The sequence below is a fragment of the Ambystoma mexicanum genome, chromosome 3q (genome assembly GCF_040938575.1).
Source record: "Ambystoma mexicanum isolate Mex_15411 chromosome 3q, UKY_AmexF1_1, whole genome shotgun sequence".
Lineage (NCBI taxonomy): Eukaryota > Metazoa > Chordata > Amphibia > Caudata > Ambystomatidae > Ambystoma > Ambystoma mexicanum.
The window spans coordinates 866,519,301-866,540,591 of record NC_090926.1 but is presented as its reverse complement, the minus strand read 5'-3'; the positions used below and the strand labels follow the sequence as shown (position 1 = coordinate 866,540,591).

Genomic DNA, 21,291 nt, shown 5'->3' with positions numbered 1-21,291 from the left:
TTCGCAAAAATTAGCATTCTAAACTCAAAACGCCAAGGTGATGTTTCACTGCGACAGCAATGTGACAATGTGAAGGTATTTCCAAACAGGCACATGAAAAAAGTGCTATTTTAATTTTCAAGGTACTAGAAGAATTCCAGTTTCACTGAACGACTGTCTGACTATGCTTACCCAATTGAATGTTTTTGAAATGACCAGCATTTAAAAAAAAAAAAAAAAAAAACTGGCGAGTACAAACTCTAAAAAGTTTTTCGGATTCCAATAAAAATGTAAATCTAAAAAATAAACTAATGTTTCAGAACTCTTGTAGGAAAAAGAGGCAACCACAGATGAAAAATTGTAATATTAAAAATGTTTTATATATCTTTAAATTATGTTGATAAATTCTGTACTTTATAAGATACTAAATACTAAAATTACAAAAGTCTGTTGTATTGCTCATCATGCTGAAATCCATAATATTGTATTACATTATTAAAACCAATATACATATAGCACTTACATGTTGAATTGAATGTGGGGACTCCGTCATCAATACCTTGGCCGTAATCATGTACTTCATCCAAGAATGCCTGTTTGGAACCGGTTACCCTACACCCTCCCAAACCTTCCCCAAAAGGAACTCATTTTGACGCAACATTATTTCAGTGTTTGTCCATTGCTACATTGCCATTTTCTTTCAAAGCTTTTGTCTTTTGTACTGTTTTGCAACACCTGATAGAATGTCTGTTTCTGAAATTCTTTCCTTTCCATTGATTTCCCCATGTCCATTTGTTGTGCTTTGTTCTTCCACAGAGTATTCATTTGCGGAGACTGCACTTTCACCCCTTTCAGTTTTTTGCTGCATTTCCCGAAGCTTGGTCACAGCTTTATCGATTGTCATTAGGCTAATGAGGTTAAAGTCATGCATACTGACCAGATGAAGCATAAAGTTTTTACACAGATTTTTCCGGATGATTTTTTGTCCAAAGTTTTCCACGAACAGCATACTGGCATGATTCATTTGATTGTCTGCAATAAACCTATTAGATTGTGCAAGACAAAAAATGTATTACTGCAAAATAGTAAACAAGGACTTTTGAATCATCTATATATGAAATAGATAAGTCATTCTAATATTCTGAAGAAAACACAACACACAAGTAATATACATACATCTTAACAATGCAATTCATAAAGGAACTTTCAAATTCAATACAGAAGCATTCAACATATAAATAAACAAAGGGAAAGTGGTGTAACTTGACAGAGCAATTTCTTTATTGGGTTACTGAGCCACAGGTTTAATATCTCAACAGTGCTGCACTTGTCTTCGAGAAGAGCTGACCACTTGCAACCACGTTTGGCAGGGCTCAAAGCTCACCCAAGCACACATGGGAGCCTGCATGCTGGTGTTCCTACAGGGAAAAAAGATGGCCATGTGCAGCCCCAGCCCGTAGGGTGCGAGAGCTTCACAGCCTCAGATAAAGCACAGAAAAGCAAGCCTTGGGTTGTGGGGCTGATTCACAGGAAATCTCGGTTGATCAAGGCAGCAGCACTCAAGGAGGGAATGAACTAGAGGAGGCCTCAGTAGAGCAAGGAGGCATGACTCATGGTGAGATGACAAAACACCTCTCTGCGTTTCAGTGCTGAAGCAGAGTCTAGTGTTGGCGGGGTATTGCCTGCTTAAGGTATTGGGATTGTTTTGAAGGGCATGCATCCATTGTTGGCTTACTCGGTCCCGTGGAAAATGTTAATTAGTAATCTGATCTTTAGACTTATGTAAAGACTGGCGGGGATGACTGTGGTACTACTCACTATATGAGTTGGGGTATAGGCACAGAGGCACCCCAGCCAAGACTCTCAAAGCGTAGCAATGGACGAGCAACCAAGGCAGAGACTCAAGGGAGGAGATGCAGGCTACGAATCCCCAAGCCATGGAATGGAATGTCCACACACTACGTTATGTGCCAAAACAGTCATTTAATTAGACAACATTGGGTTTATGTAAATATATACAAATAGATAAGACTCACTTTGTACTCAGGAAAAACTACTTTTTTTTCATGACAACATTTTATTAGGTTTTACAGATAAACATGACATCGACAACAGCAAAATGATTATTGATTGCTACATTTCGGTAATACAGGATCAGAAGGATGGTGAGGGATCGGCTGATGATAGCCGGCGCTCTATTGCCCAATACTATGCCCATTCTTGGTGATTATGTAGGCAGCCGAAGGTTGGGTGTCCATGATTGGAGTCCGTGATTTGGTTAATAGAGGGGGCTGCCTTGTAGCCATCTAGTTATTGGTGGCCTTCTAGTCCGAGCCGGGAATCTAGTTGCATAGTCCATGAATGGATCCCAAATGCTCAGTCTTATTGAAGGTGTTAGTTCGGATTGCAGTAACCTTTTCGGCGACCGCAATGTCCCAACACTTGGTCCACCATAGCGCTACTGAGGGTCCGTCTTAATTATTCCATAAACGGGCCATCGTCATTTTTGCTGCAAGGAGTAGGTGCGTGCACAGACGAGGAATGTGTCCTGAAATTGGTAGTGCTCCCCCTCCCGTTTCCCCTAAGAGAATGATTCCCGGATCCCAGGGTATGGTAAGGCCAGTGATGTCCCTAATGTGTTTAATCACCTCCCTCCAGTATGTCTCCGCCTTTGGACAGGCCCATACCATATGAAATAGGGAGCCAGGGGTGGAGCAACCGCGCCAGCAGCGGTCAGAGAGATTTGGGTTGGCTCTGTTGATTTGGATTGGGGTCACATAGTATTTATAGCAGAGCTTGTAGCCTCCCTCCCTATTTGTAATACATTGTGAACCTTTGTGTAATCTATCCCAGATTTTAGCCCATTCCTCTACCTCTATTTCCCAGCCCAAGTCCTTCTCCCACTCGGTCATATATCTTTCTTTTTTCGTGAGATCGGGCCTGTCCAGAAGACAGTACAGGGTCGAGATTTTACTTTTTTGTTGGAGTTGTGAAGGAAACCTCTAGCGCTGCTAGCTCTCTGGCGCACTTCTCTCGAACCGCCCTGTGAGACAGCCAGTGCCGTATTTGGGTATAATGGAATCTCTCCCGCTCATCTACCCCAAATTTTTCTTTACATCTTTCAAATGAGATGGGGTGACTCTCTTCAAGGAATTCGCCCGATTTGATCAGGCCTCCCTCCAGGACTGAAAACTGTTGGGGTGACAGCCAGGCGAAAACTCTGGGTTGTTCCAGATCGGGGTTAGGGGGCCCAGAGTGTCCCGGATACCCCATTTCAGAGATGCTGCCTTCCAGCTTTGGGCAATTGTGACCGTGGAAGAGAGGGGGCCTTTATTCGTTTGTCCTTTCATTTCTGGCAGATTCGGAAGATCCGCGGGGTTGCCCAGACACCAGATTTCTTCAATCTGCGTCCATTTCGGCGCGTCATCTTCTTGCACCCAGGAGAATGCATGTGATAGCTGGGCTGCTCGGGTATATCTAGCTATGTCCGGCACTCCCAGCCCTCCCTGATTTTTGTCCCGAATCATTATTAGTTTGCTGATGCAAGGCTTTTTCCCTCCCCCAGACAAATCCCTGTAATTTCTTTTGCATATCCACCAGTCCTGGGCCCGGGATGCGGGTCGGTATTGCTGTGCAGACATATAGCCACCTAGGGATTCGATTCCTTTTTATGGCAGCAATGCGTCCAAACCAGGAAATTTCCTGGGAAGACCAGCTCTTTAAGTCTAAGATTTGCAATAAGTTGTTGGCAGAATATAAGTGGGACGGGTCTTTAGTTATAAATACCCCTAGATATTCAATTGTGTCCTTCGACCATGGGATCGGCATTAAAGGGCAGAGGGCGGTTCTTTCTTGATTAGAGATATTAATCGCCAGGGCTGATGATTTGTCTACGTTACTTTTGAACCCTGATAGAGTACCGAATTCATTGATTTCCTTCCATAAGGCCTCGAGGGATGATGCCAGATTTGACGCTGTTATTAATACATCATCCGCGTATAATGCTATTTTATATTCACGGCTTCCTATCTTGATCCCCCAATCCTGGCGTTTTGTCTAATTTTGGCTCCAAAGGGCTCCATCGATAAAGCGAAAATCAGAGGAGAGAGTGGACTCCCTTGTCTAGTGCCTCTTGATATCTGTATTGCTTTGGACCTCCTGCCATTGACTCGTAACTGTGTTGTGGGAGTTTGGTAGTTGGCCATTACCCATGCAATGAAATTTGGGCCAAATCCGAAATGTTGTAAGACTGCGCGAAGGTACCCCCAGTCCACCAGATCGAATGCTTTATGAGCATCTAATGATATCACAGCCATCCCAACCCCGGATCTGTGGGCATGTTCAATGATGTCTATTGTTCTCCGAATATTATTGCGTGTCCCTCTCCCTGGTATAAACCCAGTCTGGTCACTGTCCATAAGGCATGGTAAGATCGCTCCCAGCCTGCCCGCTAGCACTTTAGTAAAAATCTTACCGTCATTGTTCATAAGCGTGATCGGGCGATAGGAAGTGGGCAGTTCGGGTGCCTTCCCGGGTTTGTGCAACAGGACTGTTAACGACTCCGCCATTGACCCGGTGACAGAGCCCGAGACCAGAAAAGAGTTGAATAATTTCACCAGCTGAGGAACTAGGAGCCTGGAGTATTTCTTATAGAAGGCTGCGGATAAGCCGTCTGGGCCAGGAGCCGTGGATTTCAGAGATCTAATAGTTTCGGATATTTCCTCCGCCAAGATGGGTGATTAAAGGTGCTCCAGCCGAGTTGAACTCTGGGTACTGACTGCAAATACTTTGGTAGGGTGTCTAATATTGTTGGTGCCCCTTTCATGATGTCTGAGTGATATCTCGATAGTTTATCGATTTTATCTGCTTCAGTGTAGAAGTTTTTCCCATCCGCACCAGCTATTGTGAGAATATTGTTTCTGCTTGGAATTTTTTTCAGTTTTTGCACTAGTACTTTGTTCGCCGTATTCCCTTTTGGCCTTTCTTAGCGCTCTCTCAACTTTTCTGGAATTTCGCCTTTTCAGATCGGCCTCCAATTGGTTCACTCTCTCCTCCAGTTTGGCTGCAGCTATGATCAAGACCCGTCGTTGCTCAGCCCCTGCACTAATCAGGGAACCTCTGAAAACTGCCTTCATAGCATCCTAGATGACATTGATAGGAGCGGTCTCTGTGGTGTTTTCTATAAAATAATTGATTATGGTATTCTCAACTTCTATATTAATGCATTCATCTAGTAGCAGAGAATCATTCAATTTCCAGCGTTTTTGGGCTGGGTGCTTTTGCCCTGATATAGCTAATTTTGCAGTCACTGGGGCGTGATCCGAGATCATGCAGGTGTGTATTGATGTTGCATCCAGGCATGGGTAAAGAACCCCTGAGATCAGTATGAGGTCGATTCTCGAGAAGCCTTTGTGTACCCAGGAGTAATGGGTGTAGTCTCTTGAGGTCCTGTTAAAGAGCCTCCAAGCATCTACGGTTTCCGTTTCCCTTAGAAGCTTAGCTAGTGATAGTGCATGTGCAAAGTCGGATTTGGTGGGCGGAAGAGTCTTGTCCATTTGTGGGTTTGGCAACGAGTTGAAGTCCCCGCCCATGATGAGGTTACCTTCTTGGAATGCTAGAATGGTGGGGATTAGCTTTGTGATGAAGTTGGCTTGGTCGGAGTTGGGACCATAGATTGAAGCGATGGTGATGGGGAGCCGTTCAAAAAGGCCCTTGAGCAGGAGGAAACGCCCATCTGGATCTCTTTTTATTGTAATGTTTGTTAGGGGGATCCTGTCGCTCAGGAGTATAGCCACTCCCCTCTTCTTCTGGCCGGAAGTGCGAAGTACGCTTTTTTGTACCTGCTGAATTTTACTCTGTGTTCGTCTTCTTGCAGTAGACGAGTTTCTTGGAGGAATACCGTGCCCCAAGATAATTGGCCAAGCCTGTGCTCAACCGATTTCAGTTTCCTTGGCGATTTAAGCCTTTGCACATTCCATGATAGCATTGTTATTTCGCTTGTGTCAGCCATAGTTTCCTATTCCGTTTTTGGCTGATATTGGTCTCATACCCGCCAGCTGATCCTGATCTTCCCCATCGGAGATTACCTTGTAGCATTGTTGATGCTGTTGGTATGTCATGATGTGAGATTGAGCACTGGGCCGAGCAGCTGGAGCTCAAGGACCCAGGGCATGCCTGTGTCTTATGGCGATCCTTTCCCCGTCCCCCACACCCCTTGAAAAGAACATGTAGGAAAAACAACATCCTACTGCCACTGGGAAACACCAATGCGCTCATAGTGGCCAACTGGGCCGCCGAACAAGGTATGAACTAGAATTGGAACAGTATACCCACACTGCCAGGGTGTTGTCCGCTGCCCCGCGCTAAGAGATCAGGCAAACGTGAGGCTCCCGCCCTCCCAGGAGCGAGTTGGTCCATCCGTCATGCCTATTGCAGATCACCGTAGTCCGTTGTACAGTTTCTGTGACCTGCCGTCATTGATGGGCCTCTGAGATGATCATCCCGGATTGGTGTTTTTGGATGGGCCTCGAGGTCTACGCCGTCGAGCAGGTTTCGACCACGATCCGGCGGAGGGTTTGCCGTGCTGAGATTGGGATGGTTCTTCGGAGTCCGAGCCCTCCCCCGATCTTCCATTGCCCATGAATTTGTCGGCCTCTTTCGGTGACTGAATTTGTCTCCGAGCCTCCTCCCATGTGAATCTAACCGAAGTTGGAAATCCCCATTGATATGCAATCTTTTTCCCCCGCAGCCATTCTGTAAATGTTCGCATGGATCTTCGCTTCTGAAGCGTGGAGTTCGCTAGATCTTGATACAGCGATATTGTAGATCCTTGAAATGTTATTTGGCCCATTTGTTTTCCTTCATGCATGATTTCCTCCTTAACTTGGTAGAAATAGACCCTTACCAGGACATCTGGGGGAAAGTCAGATGCCGATCTCTGAACTGCTCTATGTACCCGGTCCAGCTCCAGAGGTGCTTCATCCAGCAATATGATGATGAACCTGACCAGCTCAGAGACGTAACCTCTTAGCTCCACTTCTGGTATAGATGATGGAATCCCCTGGAGGTGAATATTATTTCTCCGCGACCGATTCTCTGCATCCTCTTGTTTGGCTTCTAGTAGGTCACATCACGCTTCCAGAGCTTTGATTCCGTCTCTTTCAATCTCATCTTCGAACCGCTGGTCACATACTTCCGATTAGAGTTCCACTGTTCTCCTCTCCACCTCCACCACTCTTCTGTCCAAGGAATTTTTTTTTTTTCGTTACCTCTTCAGTACTCTTCTGGATTTCCTTTGTCAGCGCAGTGAGTAGCTCCTGCAAATGCCTTGGTTACCATTTGTGATGAGTTATCTGCTGGTGCTGTAATGGTAGGGACTTCTTCGCTGGAGACACCCAAATGCGCTTCCCCTTTCTTTGAGCGCTCGGTTGAGGCACTGGCCATTAATGCCGCAATGTCCGTTTATTTAGACATCTTCCCGCTTCTGGACATTTTCTGTTCCAGACTGCTTCCTGCCCTTCCCCCTTAAGGATGTGTTCGCTTGCTTGTCCTACCGTTGGATGCAGGGGCCATGTGCGCTTCTGTATTCTCAGTGACGGGCGGAGACAAGGGTGGAGGGAAGGATGCCCGAAGAAAAAGTAACCTGAGCCTCCGAGGGAATACTGTTAAGTGCTGCTGGTTGATGACGTTACTTAACTAGGCCTCAGTGCAATTAAGTTCAGCTGGTTCCCCCCCCCTCTTCAGTCTGTGGTGGTAAGGTTGCAGTGTCTGTGTTGCTGCCTCTTTGGCAGCTTGGTCCAGTAGTGACACTAGGGCGATGCTTAATAGTTTGCGTGTGGTTTATGGCTCTGTAGCTGCAGGGGCATCGGCGTGTGCACACATGGGCCAGGCCGCTCAAATGGCTGTTCCAGAGAGCATGTGGTGAGCCACTTCCCCATTCAGGACCCCCCACCGTTGTAGTTGGGCTCTCGGACCCCGTTGAAGGCCTGTGCTGGGGGTTTTGTTTAGGTCAGAGACCGGCTCCTCACCTTAAGTCAGCAGGACAGCCGTTAATGGTGGACGGCTGTATGCGCTGTTCGTCTCCGGTGCAGCGGAAGCTCAGAAGATTTGCTTGCGGTGGTCATGCTGCATAAACTATTAATCCTGATAGCGCACTACGGTGATGGAACTCAGATCGAGGATAACACCATTTCGCTCAGATCTCATTTGCGTGCCCCGAGGTGGGAGGCGCCTTAGATGTGAGCGGGGCTTGGATGAGATTTTGTGAAGAGTTGCAGCAGCAGAACTTATTTCTCCTGCTGAATTGAGGATGCCCGGCGGCCATCTTGTCAGGCTGCGTGCCTGTGTCGTGGCGCTTGCAGGGCTGGGCTCGGCCTCTTCCAGGACTCTTGGCGGTGGAGGTTGAGGCCTGGTAGGCAGATTGCCCTCAGCTGTGTCGCTGGTAGTGCTGCGAACAGACTCCCCCCTCAGACAGCTGTCCGGTACTAGATTGTAGCCCTTTGGGCGGTAACCCGGTAATAGAACCTTGCGTTCCCTCAACGCAGTCCCCAACAGGATCTCGCGACCCCTCGGCCTAGCGGCCGGTAGATGAAGCAGCTTCGGTACCTGCACTGGTACTAGATCCTGATAGGTCCCTCCCACTCATGAGCTTCCTGGGGAAGGAGTCGCCTTTGCGGGGTGTGGTTGAAAACAATGCCCCTACCTTTGGCCTGGACTTGTCCTTGACAAATTCCTTCAAGTCCTCTGGAGGCAACCTTCCGAAGAGCTAGCCTGTTCTTCAGAGAACGTCACACGCGGTACAGCCCTCCCAGCTGTGGTCGGGGCCAAGGCAGCGGAGGCAGAGAGCGTGGGGGTAGGACATAGGGAAGAGCAGGCTGGACACCCATTGATCCCGGCTGATGTCAACATGCGCCGGAAGGAGCTTGGTGCCAGAGAACAGTTACCTGATTAAAGACGAGAAAAAAGACAAAAGTACTTCTCAGGGGAAGAGCGCGTGGAATTACTAGGCCAGAGGCCTAACCCAGAAGCGTGGGTCAAAGCGGTCTGTTCCCATCGACACGGAAAAAACGAACTGGGGAGTGGCGCCAGTGGGCGGAGTCAGGGGAGTGCATGCTTCCAGGGCCGCACCCCAGCATGCATCTAAATTAAAAGGGGAAGAATTTTCTAGTGAAAAAGGTTCCGTCTCCCGTCCCTAGCGAGGGACGCCACGTAGGAGTAGGCCGAGGGAGTAGCCCATGTCGCCGCTTTGCAGATAGTCTGCCACGGGGCATGTCTTTGGAAAGCTACCGCTGTGGCCTTCGCTCTGATGCTGTGGGCATGCATGTTTGCTGGCAAGGGCTTGTACTGGAAGCCTTGGAGGCCCGACAGCCTGGTTTTGATCCACCAAAGGTGAAGAGGGTGTTGGTTCTGTCCAGGTAAAATCTTAGCGCACGCCCGACATCCAGGCAGTGCAATACCTTCTGAGCCTCATCCTTAGGGTCCGCAAAGAATGTCGGTAAAACTATCTCCTCATTCAGGTGAATAGAGAAGACGACCTTAGGAAGAAATGCAGGGTGTGCTCCAAGTACCACCTTGTCTCTGTGAAATGTAGTATAGGGCTCGGATGCCACCAGGGCCTGGATTTCACTTATTTGGCATGCTGAGGGAAGGCCGGATATCCAGACGCCATGGGCTCAAACCGTTTATGCGCCAGGGCACCCAGCACCACATTAAGGTCCCAGACCGGGTGTGGTTTTTTAATAAGTGGGTACAATATGGTAAGACCAGCCAAGTGCCTCTTAACCACCGGATTAGAGGATGAAAAGTCCTCCTTGCCAGAGTTCTTGCAGGTCCCGATGGTCGCCAGATATGTGCGACATGTGTCTACCTGCACCCCTGAGTGAGCGATATGCGCTAAGAAGGATACACAGTCGTCCAAAGAGCAGGTCAATGAATCAATTTCCATTGATTCGGCCCAGTGACAGAACCTTGTCCACTTGCTTTTGTATTGGCTCCTAGTAGCGTTGCTCATGGCCCCTTGTATGATAGCTAGGCTAGCCTGGGACAGGTGGAGGTGCTTCAGGGAAACCCGTTCAGGAACCAAGCTGCAAGGGCTAATTTATGCAGAGCGGGGTTTACCACTGTGCCCCATTACTGGGAGAGCAAGTGGGCTGGGCTCACAGGAAGGTGTACCGGGGGCTGATCCAACAGGCTGAGAAGTTCAGAGAACCAGGGTTCCACAGGCCACCATGGCGCTATCAGGAGGAGCCGAATGCTCTGTGACTGCCTGATCCTGCAGATTACCCTGTGTACGAGGGGAGTGGGGGGAAGGGGGAGGGGAGGGGACGCGTAAGCGTTCATGTTGGTCAACGGGATCTGCATTGCGTCAAAGCCGCCCCTGCCGCACCCCAGCCATGAGGCGAACTCGGGGCATCTCCTGTTGGTACTGGTGGCGAAGAGGTCCACCTGCGGGGGACCCCACCTAGTGAAGATCCCCTGAAGGACCTCCTTGTTAAACTGCCATTCACAGTTGTCCGACACCGGCTTGCTGAGTATGTCCGCCTCTAGGTTAGGCTCCCAGGAAGGTGGATTGCCGAATAGTTCACGTTGTTCGCCAGAGCCCACCCTCAAATGTCGATCGATAGTCTGCATAGGGGAGGAGACATGGTGGCGCCCTGCTTGTTCATGTAATACATGCAGGTGGAGTTGTCTGAATGAGAATAGATTTGCCGGTGATCAGGGGAAGGCTTTGAGGGTAGGCCAGATAGCCCTCATCTTGAGCCAGTTGATGTGCTCCAGCTGCTTTTGGAACAACCATACTCCATGGACACTGTGGCTGTCCATGGGAGCACCCGATCGCTCCTCTACGGACGAGTCTGTGGTAATGGTGGGCTGAGGTGCCGGCTGCCAGAAAGATTAGATCCTGGTGGAGATGTTGTGGTATGCTGCAATGTTCCGCCTGGGACCCCCTTCTCCTGATTCCAGGAGGCTGAGAAGTGCAGCTGCAGCCTCCCCATTTTGAGCCTTGTATGTGGCACTGCGAGGAGACATGCCGCCATTTATTTTAAAATGTTTTTATTGGCATTTCAAAGAACATTTAAACTTGTAGTGATTGGAAAGTAACATATACCAATGAAAAAGAATAAAGCAAAGGAAGACAAAAACGCATATAATTAATGGTTTAAGTTTAACAAAACAAGTAGGTCATTGCGATCTTGTGTCCACTTTCGAGGTCAGTTCAGCGAAGAGGCAGGGCAGATGGGGAGTCATTATCAGAGGAATGTCGAGTGTTCCGGATGGAGCTGGTCGGTAGCACCGAATATAAGTCTAATCCTGTGGGTTAGTGGTTCTGCTCATGGGGGGTTTGTCGTCGGATGGGTGGAACATGTCCCATATCAGAGCTTTCCAGGCTTCATAGGTCATGCTCGGGTGTTCCCCGGTCTTAGTTATTCCTTCTCCCCATAGTCTAGTTTCCGCCTCTGACCAGTGTTCAAGTTCTTTGAACCATTTGGCGTATCTGGGGCCGGTCAGTGCTTTCCATGTCATACCAATGGCTCTTTTGGCCAGCACACAGGCGATGTCCATAAATTTGACGTTGTGCTTGATTTTGCTTATCCTCGGGTAGCTCCCTAGCAAGCTTCTTTGACGACCATTCATAGCGGGTCAGACCCACTCTTCTGCAGGCCTGTTCGATTCTGCCCCAGAAGTGCTGTATTTTTGGGCAACTCCAGAACATATGTGCCATTCCCGCGGTGTCAGAACTGCATCGGGAGCATAGCAGGGCTGGGGATCTGCAAAACCTAGCCATTCTGCTGCCCGAGGTCATGTATGTTCTATGGAGGACATTCAGTTGGATTAGCCTGAATCTCACATTTCTTGAAACTTCTCTGGGGTAGTGTAGAGTTTCTTTCCCATTCTTTCTCTGTTATGCTCACTCCCAAGTCTATTTCCCATGAGCTCTTAAGGGTGTCGCTTTTGGGCATATATTCTAGAGGTTGGTTTCCAATTGTCTCCCAGGTTGTGCATTAGGGTTAGGGTCGGGTCTGACTCGGGTTCCTGTGGCCATTCATTCCATTTCTGTTTTGCCACCTCTGATTTTCCGGTAGCGTATGTATTGGCCTTTGGGGAGTCCCTTGCTCATTTCCAGGGATTCAAACTCTCTGAAGGAGTTTTCCTCGTGCTTATCTCCTCAGATGTAGATGCCATGTCTTTCCCAAAGTCTTATGAGTGCCCGTTCCTCTCTGTTGGAGCATGCGTCAGTGATCAGTGGGGTGTCTGGGGAGAACGGAGTCACTGTCTTCAGCAACTTCAGCGCCCTGGCGCATATTTTCCGTCCCAGTTGGACAAGAAGAGGAGTCCTCACTGAGTGTTTCCATCGGACCCAAAGGATTTCCTTCAGGTGCACCGGGGCTATCAGCTGGCTTAAGAGATCAGTCTCTGCGGTAGATTTGGCTGCCAGCCATTTGGCCACAAAAGTGAGTTGTGCCGCCAAGATGTATCGCTCCAGGTCTGGGAGCTGGATTCCGCCGGCCCTGTATGGTAGCGTCAGTGTATCTCGGGAGTTGCCCCACACCAGGTCCTTTAGGAGTGTACCCAGCAGCCGGAAGAAGGAGGCTAGTAAATAGTAGTGGATGTTTTGGAAGAAGTACAGGAAGCGTGGTAGCACAATCATTTTGGTGACGGCCACTAGGCCCATCATGGACAGTGAGAGTTTGGACCAGAACTTAGTGGATTTCTTGAGCCTTTGTACTGCAGGGAGGGCGTTTACCCCTGTGAGTCTGTTCGGGGTTGTGCCTAATGTTAATGCCTAGGTATCTAAATGTGTGTGGTTCCCATCTTATCCCAACGTCTGGGAGTGCTGTCTCTATGGACCCGGCTAGCCCCGCTAGTGGGAATATGCAAGACTTCTCAGGGTTGAATGATATACCGATACTTTTGCAAAGGTTTGCAGTACATCCAGGATTGTGGGAATATTGAGTTGTGGGTCCCTAAGGTAAAGTATGACGCCATCCGCATATAGCGAGATCATATGGTTTGAGGCCCCAATTTTTATGCCTGCGTCAAAGAATTGTTTCCTAATGTATATTGCTAGGTGTTCTAACCCTAGGATGTATAGCAGTGGGTAGAGGGCATCCTTGCCTAGTGCCCCTCTGTATATTCCACAGTGCCGACACCGTTCTCCCAGTTTTGACTCTGGCCACCGGTGTCTTGTAGAGGATCTTAATCCAGTGGATGAAGTGTTCACCCAGGCCGAATTGTTTCAGGGTTGCTAGGAGCCATTCCCAATATATGGAGTTGAACACTTTAATAGCGTCTAGGGAGACTACTGCGTAGGGTTCCTGTGAGCCTGCTGTTTGTGCGATGATGTGTTGCAGTCTACGTAGGTTTGCCGTTGTGCTGCGCCACGGGACAAATCCGTTCTTATCTGTGTACTAGGGTCCCTATTGCTCTTGATAGCCTGTTGGCGAGTATGGTCATCAGGATTTTTATGTCGTAGTTGAGGATGGCTATTGGCCTATATGAACCACACTCAACTGGGGTTTTCCCTGGTTTAAGTATGGCGATCACTAGTGTCTCGTTCATACTGTTGGGTAGTGATCCAGTCTCGAAGGCTTCTTTGAAGACTTCGTACAAGATTGGGGCCAACTCACCTGTAAATGTTTTATAGGACACGGGGGTAGCCCGTCGCTCCCGGGGGTTTTGCTTGTGGATAGTGTTTTAATCGCCTCCTGTACGTCTTCGAGTGTTAGTTCTTGATTTAGTATGTCTTTATGGGCTTCTTCCAGTGTAGGGAGGCCTATCTCATCAAGTGTGTCATAAAAGTCGCTCCGGGGTACGGTGGAGGTGGGAGTGCTTAAAGGAGTCATTGATCCCATCTTGTGTAGTGTGTGGTGCACCTGTCTGGTCGGTGATTTCAAGAATTGGCAGTTTTGGGTTCTCTTTTTTACACAGCCATGAAAGTAGCCTGCCTGGTTTGTCCCCCTCTGAGTGGGCCCTGGTGGTTTTTGCGATAGTCAAATTTAGTCACAATCTTTCCTCGTTGTGGCCATTTCATCTTCGAGTTCTTTCGACTTATTGGTCGTGGCTTCCAGTTGTCTGATGATCTCCTCGCCAGCCTCCACTTCTACTTTGAATGTTTTCAGGATTCCACCGGCACTAGCTATGACCTCCCCTCTTACTATTATTTTCAGGGCTTCCCAAATGATGCTCCATTTGCTCACACTCCCCACGTTGCTGTCTATGTATTCCGTTATTGTATCTCGGAGCCCCTCTTTAAATGCACTGTCGGTTAGTGCTTTCGTTGGCATCCGCCACATGGGTATGGGCGGTCTGGGGCCTTTTAGTTTCCAGACCATGAGGAATGGCGAGTGGTCAGATATGGTTCTTCCCAGGTAGGAGGCAGATTCTATTTGGGGTAAAGGTGCTTTATCTAGCAATAGATAGTCTATGCGGGTGCATACTTCGTGTGGGGATGAATAGTATGAAAATTCCCTACCTTCGGGTGCAGTTCCCTCCACACTTCCGACAGGTCTAGTTCTTGTAGGACTCTCTGTAAAACGGAGGAGGATGGGCTGGCCGGCTGCGCCGGGGGAGCAGATCTGTTGAGGATGAAGTCCCTTATGCTGTTGAAATCGCCACCCCATATGAAGAGGCAGTCTCTGTAGGGCACCAGCTTTAGTTGCAATTTGGCCAGGTACGCTGAGGTTCCATGATTGGGGAGGTATGAGTTGACTAAGCATACTTCACGCCGTTCGATGCTCCCACAGAGTATAAGGTATCTGCCCTTAGGGTCGGCCTCCTTGGACAAGAGTTTGAAGGGCACAGCTTCACTTATCCATGTGTGCACTCCCCGGGCAAAATTAGAGTATGTTGCTCCGAAGCCCTGTCCGCCCCACCAGTCTGGAATCCGAGAGTCGACCTCCGCGATGAGGTGTGTTTCTTGAAGCAGTGCTATGGAGATGCGTTTTCTCCTTAGGAAAGATTTAATCCCGTTTCTGCGCATGTAGGTGCCCATCCCCCTGACATTCCAAGTCAATAACTTAATGTCAGCTGCCATCTCTGTCGGACCGGCCCTCGGGCCGTTTGCAATATGTCCCTCGGTTCCGTATGATGGATGCTTCGAAGACTGCGTGACCTTTCAACAAAAAACATAAAATAATACAAACAAAACTAGTCCATGGGGACCAACTGCACCCAGCAGTTGCACAGGTTATGCGATGCTTGGGTGTCCCCGCTCTGTCAGGGCCCATCCGGGTCATCCTAAACGGGTGTAATGAGTGAGTCAGCGTAGTGCTGCCGCAAGTCTGTTCGCAGGGGGTGGGGGGGGGGGGGGGTGGTTTATGTCGGTCTGGTGAGTTGGTACCCTCCTGCCTTTTGTGCTGTACTTGGGTCGGTCCACATGTTCGATTTGTCGTTGGGTGATCCTGTCCTGTAATTTCGGGGTGTGAGTTATGGGGTCTTCTCTGCACCATCCACCATGTTATTATGTTCTAGCCACATGGTGGCCACGGCCGGAGATTCCAGGAAAATTGCCCTGGCTTTATAAATTATTTTGAGCCTCAAGGGATACTTTAACATGTATTTGATGTTGAGCTGGCGCAGTCTCTCGCAATTTCCCCCACCGTCACGCGAGAAACGCAGGATGGTTTCTCTGTCATGAAAGTTCAGGATTCTGGAAATAATTAGGCGTGGGTGGAATCTGGGCGTCTTCGGCCCTCTCCTCCAGGAACTTGTTGAGTTTCTCGAGTTCAGAGACCCTCCTTTGCATGTCTTTGAGGGCTTCAGTTGACTCCTGCTGCGCGGTTTCTGTGGATGTCACACGATCCGTGAGGTTGCGCAAGTTATGGCGCATCAACATCACGTCGGATTTCACTTCTTCGATTTTGGTGTCTATAAAGGAGCGTAGTCTATTGATGGCCTCCAGTATTTGGTTGTCTGTCGTTTCTTTCTAATAGTGGTGGCTCTGAATGAGTATCTTTGGACTTTGATCTGGTTCTTTGGGTTTGCCTGCAGTGAAGGATTCCATGATAGTGTTCTTGGTTTTGCTCTTGGGGTTTGGCGCATCACAAGCAGCTATGCCGATCAGCTTGCGGGGCGGGCGTCGGTCCCCCGCTCACCCACCCCCAAGGTCCAGTCGGGGCCTTGGCCTGTGGGTCTCAGGCGGCAGCTCCTGGGACACCCTTCCTTAACCCCGGGAGGTTATCACCGGGTAGATGTGGGGTTTGGGACGGGAGGCGTCCGGTGTGAAGGGCGGTTATTTGTCTATATTTTGCGTTTCCTGCGAGGGGCCCTGTTCCTTTGGGTGATGGTTCCCGGTGTGGCGGCTTCTCCACTGATGGCGCTATTTAGGAGGCATCTTGCCGTTGTGTGTGCGTATAGGCGTCTGTGAAACAGACTTTAAAGCTCTTCTGGGGTTGCCTTGAAGGGCCAGGGGTTTGGGTGCTAGGGTTTGATTTTGTCCCGCACTACGCCTTATGTATGGGAAATTGGGGTTGTGCGTCCCCAGGTGCGAGGCACTGAGCTGCAGTCTTTAGATTAGGATCTTCGGGGCACTGTGCGGCTCCTGCGGATTAGATTTAGGCTGGTGCCAGATCCATCTTGATGGCTCAGGGTTGGTGAGTGGGATTCTATCCTTGTAGACGTTCCGGTGGGGGCCTTTCCCAAGATTCTGGATGTCGTTTGACGCTGGGTGCAGGCTCTGTCTCCCCCTCCCCCCTCCTTACTTGTGTTCTCAGGCGTGTACTCTAGGTCAGAGCCCCCAAGCACTGGGTGTTCGCTGGGTATTTGTGTTACAGTTCAGTGAGCAGGGGGAGCCATGCGTGCACCGTGCCAGGAGCTATCTGTATTTGGAGGGGGGGGGGCAATGTAACTGGAGGTCGGGGCAGTCCGGGGACCTCCCTGTATGTCCTTTGATTATGGGGGACGGCACGCTGCGGGCTAGCTCTTCTGTCAAGGCCGTTGGAGCGGGATGTTTTTCTGGTGCGACATGAGCACCGGGTCCCAGCCGGGGCAACCAGAGCCCGCCCGCCGGGGACCACGCAGATGGGTTGGCAGGGGCCCTGGGGGGGGGCTCGGCGCACCCACTCTGGTCTCTTCGCCCGCAGGGAGATCAGGCTCACAGCTCCGCCCCCAGCCGCTCGGCACCAGCCGAGGGTGGAATGATAGTACTCCGCAGTGGGGTGGGGATGCCAAAGGGAGCGTAAGTGGAGGGCTCTGGGGGTAGGGGTGCCGGGTCTTTGCCACCGCCTCACACCGTGAGCCTCAGGGCGGCGTCCTGTTCTGTGCATGGCCCCTCCTCCTGCATGGGGCTAGTGCACTGCTGCGGCCGCCATATTTAGTTCCCAGGGGGCTCGGATTCAGAGGCTGCGTTTTCAGTGATGCCGACTCCAATTTTTGTCAGAGTTAATGTCCGAGAGTAAGAAAACGGTTATATCAGGCAGACGGGTGTTTCTTCCTCTATTTGGCGTGGATCAGGCCGTATGTCTGGAGGATCTGCAAAAGGATCGGGCAGGAGCTCGGGAGAGACACGTCCTCACTCCATGCACCTAGGCCATGCCCCCAGGAGACATGCTGCCTTGACTCCCAACAGGTGTTGGTACCACCACGCTGCTGTCATTGCTCTGCTGAGAAAATGCCCAGTGGCCCTCTTGATAAATGTTATCTTGTTCGTTGAGGGGGAAGATGCTCTCGGTCCTCGTGTCCCATATAAGACCTAGGAAGGTCAGACTCTGAGTGGGCAACTGACTTTTTGAGATTGATCGAAAATCCCAGATCGTATAGCGTGTCCTTCAGGGAGGAGGCCGAGGGCTGGACCGCCTCCGTAGATCTCGCCCCGACTAGCCAGTCGTCTAGGTATGGATAAATATGATGGCCCTGTGCCCGGACTAGGGGTCCCACTGCGTTCATTAGCCTTGTAAAGACCCCGGGGGCCCGAATTCAGTCCAAAGAGTAGAACCCTTTATTGAAAGTGAAAACCCATGATCCTGAACCTCAGGAAGGACCGATTGGATTCCCAGATCGGGACGTGTTGGTAGGCATCCTTCAGATCCAGGGAGCACATCCAGTCTCCCACACACAAGGTCTCCGCAATGAAGGCTGGGGAAACCATCTTGAACTTTTAGAGGGGAAGTGAAAGGTTCAAGGAAGAAAGGCCCAACACAACTCTAAGGCCAGCATGGTTCTTTTTGTGTACGGTGAAAATTGCTTGGCTCGCCGCAAGCGAGCTGATTTCCGCCAGCAGAGTTGCTGTACCAATCTGCAGAAGCGGAGGAAGGAGGAATTGGGAGCTGTAAACCCGTGGATACCACTGATAGGATCCAGGGGTCCATGAACTTTGTCCACCCGCAAGTGTACGTGAAGGGCAAGCCTGCCCCCCACTGGATACTAGTGGATCCGGATGAGCCTGTCGCAACTTTTTTCCCTCCGAGGCTGGTGCTGAGGAGGGGGACTGGAAAAAACCTGTGTTAGCCGCCTTGTGCTGTTTGCGTCTGTGCTGGCGATGGGATCTGTCCGGATGACTGGACCGTCTCTCCTAGAAGCCCATAAAGCCTCCGAAGTCCCGACCTTTATCCGAGCACTGATGTGTTTGGCTGTAGGTTTTAGGTGGACTTAGTAAGAATAGATAAAGATTTTGCTGTCTGGGAGCTATTTTTTTTCTTCTCAAGTGCCTCATCCGTTGTCGAATGGAACAAGTCTCACCCCCCCCGCCCGAAAGGCAGTTCGAGTATGCGCTCCTGTACGTCAGGCTGGAGTTTTGTCGCCTTGAGCCAGGCAATCCTTCTCATGTCTGTGGCGATACAAATGGCTCAGCCTGAGGTGTCAATGTGGGCCACAGTGGACTCCATTATATCCAGGCCCGCAATTTTGTCCTCCGCCAGCCTAGCCTTGAAGCATGCCTGGCTGTGGGCGGGGAGCTCAGGAGGGAAGTCTGCAATCTCAGGCAAAAAAAGAAAACTCGAATATTTTTTTTTATTTGTATGTTTTTTTGTCCCCCCCCCCCCCCACCCAGGGGGGAGAAACACCCCAATTAAAAAAAAAAACCTTCAAAAATGTTTTTCTCTCGACATTTTTGAATTCGACTTATTCGCTATAAACCGCTGCCGCTATGACTGCAGTTTGGTGTGCGCCAACAGTAGGAGGGAACCCCCTTCCGTTTGCCTGTACTTCGCGGCAAGAGGCTTGCTGGTAGGATGGGTAGCTTGTGGCTTGAGTCAGCCTTTTTTGCTAAGGCTTCGACATCCTTTTGAAGTGGAATTCTAGTTCTCGTAGGAGGACCCAACTTAAGTACTTCTGCCAGGACCCCCCCCCTCTGGTTGTTCAACCTGTGGCTACGGGATGCCTAGGCACTCAGCCAGACCCACCAGTCTCATGAAATGCTTTGGCTGATGATGGGGTACCTGGGTCTTCCTCCTCGTCTGTGTCCACAGTTGTTTCCTGCGGATCCAGGGGAGCTGGAGGAGTGCTGGGCGCAGGCAGCTGTGGTGTGCTGATTATCAGTGCCGGAGGCTGCTGAGGTGGCTGTGCCTCAGCTGCCCCGATTGGTACGGGCATGGGAGCTAGGGGCTGAGGTGGACCCAGGCGCAGTACTGCAGTGGATGCTTGTGGCTGTACAGAAGGGAGCATGTCCCCGATTACGTCCCTGAGGATGGTACCCATCTGTGGTGATCCCATGAGGGCGAGTAACTTCTCGAAGAATCTGTCTTCACACGCTACAGGCGTGCCTAATGGGATAGGGGTCGGGTCCTGAGGCTGCGATGACCTTGGCGTACCCTGTTTTGCTAGGTTGGGCAAGGTGTACCTTCCCTGCGAAGCACAGTGATAGGATGTGGACCAGGTGACAGGAGTTGCCAATCCCACCTGGAAGCGCACTCCCCTGCCAGATCTCCGAATGGGAAGGGCGCCGGGTGAGCCGCCATTTTGTCTGGCCCCGCAGCCTATTTGTCTTGCTCCTCGCCATGTGCCTGAGGTGCGGTGCTTGCCGAGCTGGGTCCGGCCTCCACCAGTACGCTGAGCAGCAGTGGTTGCAACCTTCCCTGCACCTCAGGTCGATGCCTGGTAGGCGGACTGCCCTCAGCAACGGTTGGGACCAGGTAATAGAGCTTTGCTACAGCCGAGGGGCCACATCGGTAGGATCTTGCGAACCCTCGGCAGGTAGCTGGAGCAGCCTCGGAATTCCTGCTGGTTTTAGAACCTGAAAAGTCCCACCCGCTTGGGCGCTTCACAGGGTAGGCGTCACCCTTACGGGGTGCATAGGAGAACAGGGCACCTACCTTGTGCCTGGTCTTCAGTTTGATAAATGCTTTAAGGTCCCCTGGAGACTATCTTTCGAAGAGCTCCCGCCACCTGGCTTGTCGATTCTTCAGTGAGCGGAGTAAAGGCGTTGCATGCGGTACAGCCGTCCCAGCCGTGGTCTGGTCCAAGCAACCGGAGGAAGAGAGCATGGTGGTCAGATGTTGGGAAGAGACCCTCGCATGCTGGACACCTGCTGAAGCCAGCCATCGTCGACATGCGCCGTGGAGGAGTGTGGCGCAGAGGACAAAGCAGTACCTAACAATTTGAACAGAAAGAGGAAAAAAAAAATACCTTCACCGGGGAAAAGCGCGTGGAATTACAAGGCCGGAGGCCTAACCCAGGAACGCTGGTGAAAGCAGTTCTTTCCCGTCGATGAGGAAAAGAGGACTGGGGAGTGGCGCCAGGGGGCTGAGTCAGGGGGAGAGCATGCCCCCAGCGCCGCACCCACACTAGCAACTAAATTTAAAGGAGAAGAGGATTTTTCTGGTGAAAAAGGTTATATCTCCTGCCCAGAGCGAGGGACGCCCATACAGTAGGGAAGAAAGGGAATTGGACGTAGGAGTACAGCCCGTACTGACCAGAACCGCCTTGTCCCAGATGAGGGGCAACAATGCCTTGAGGGCTAGGCCCACTGCCCTGAGCTCCAGCAGATGGATATCAGGAGGGCTTCTGTTCTGGACCACGCCCCATGAATCGCATAGCCCTACAGAGTAGCCCCCCAGGCCGATAAAGGAGTCCATCATCAAAACCATGGTAAGCACCAGTCGGGTGAAGTGAGACATTGTGACTCATTACAAGGTCGGCGGTAGCCCGCCGATGCTACCGGCAGGTAGCCGCAGACCTTGTAACACTGTTGCGCTGCCTGAGATCCTGGTGTCACCGGGACATTACAAGTCCAGGGGGCCCGGGCTCTCAGGCGGCGTAAGGAACAAGTTACTTACCTGTAACTATTGTTCTCCAGCACGGGTCTGGCATGCATTCACACGATCATGAATAAAGAAAACAAAGCAGTACAACATTACACAACCATGGGAGGAGGCAAAG

At 50.5% G+C, this 21,291-nt stretch overlaps 1 protein-coding gene across 1 annotated transcript in view; it reads right to left on the bottom strand.

The window, feature by feature from the left end:
- Nucleotides 1-337: 337 nt before the first annotated feature.
- SUZ12 (SUZ12 polycomb repressive complex 2 subunit) overlaps nucleotides 338-21,291 on the bottom strand; it is a 1,189,145-nt gene continuing 1,168,191 nt past the window's right edge. Inside the window, exon 16 of the mRNA XM_069654958.1 lies at nucleotides 338-1,022. Within this exon, the coding sequence (XP_069511059.1) occupies nucleotides 680-1,022 (343 nt within the window). The 3' untranslated portion in view covers nucleotides 338-679. The remainder of the gene's footprint in view (nucleotides 1,023-21,291) is intronic.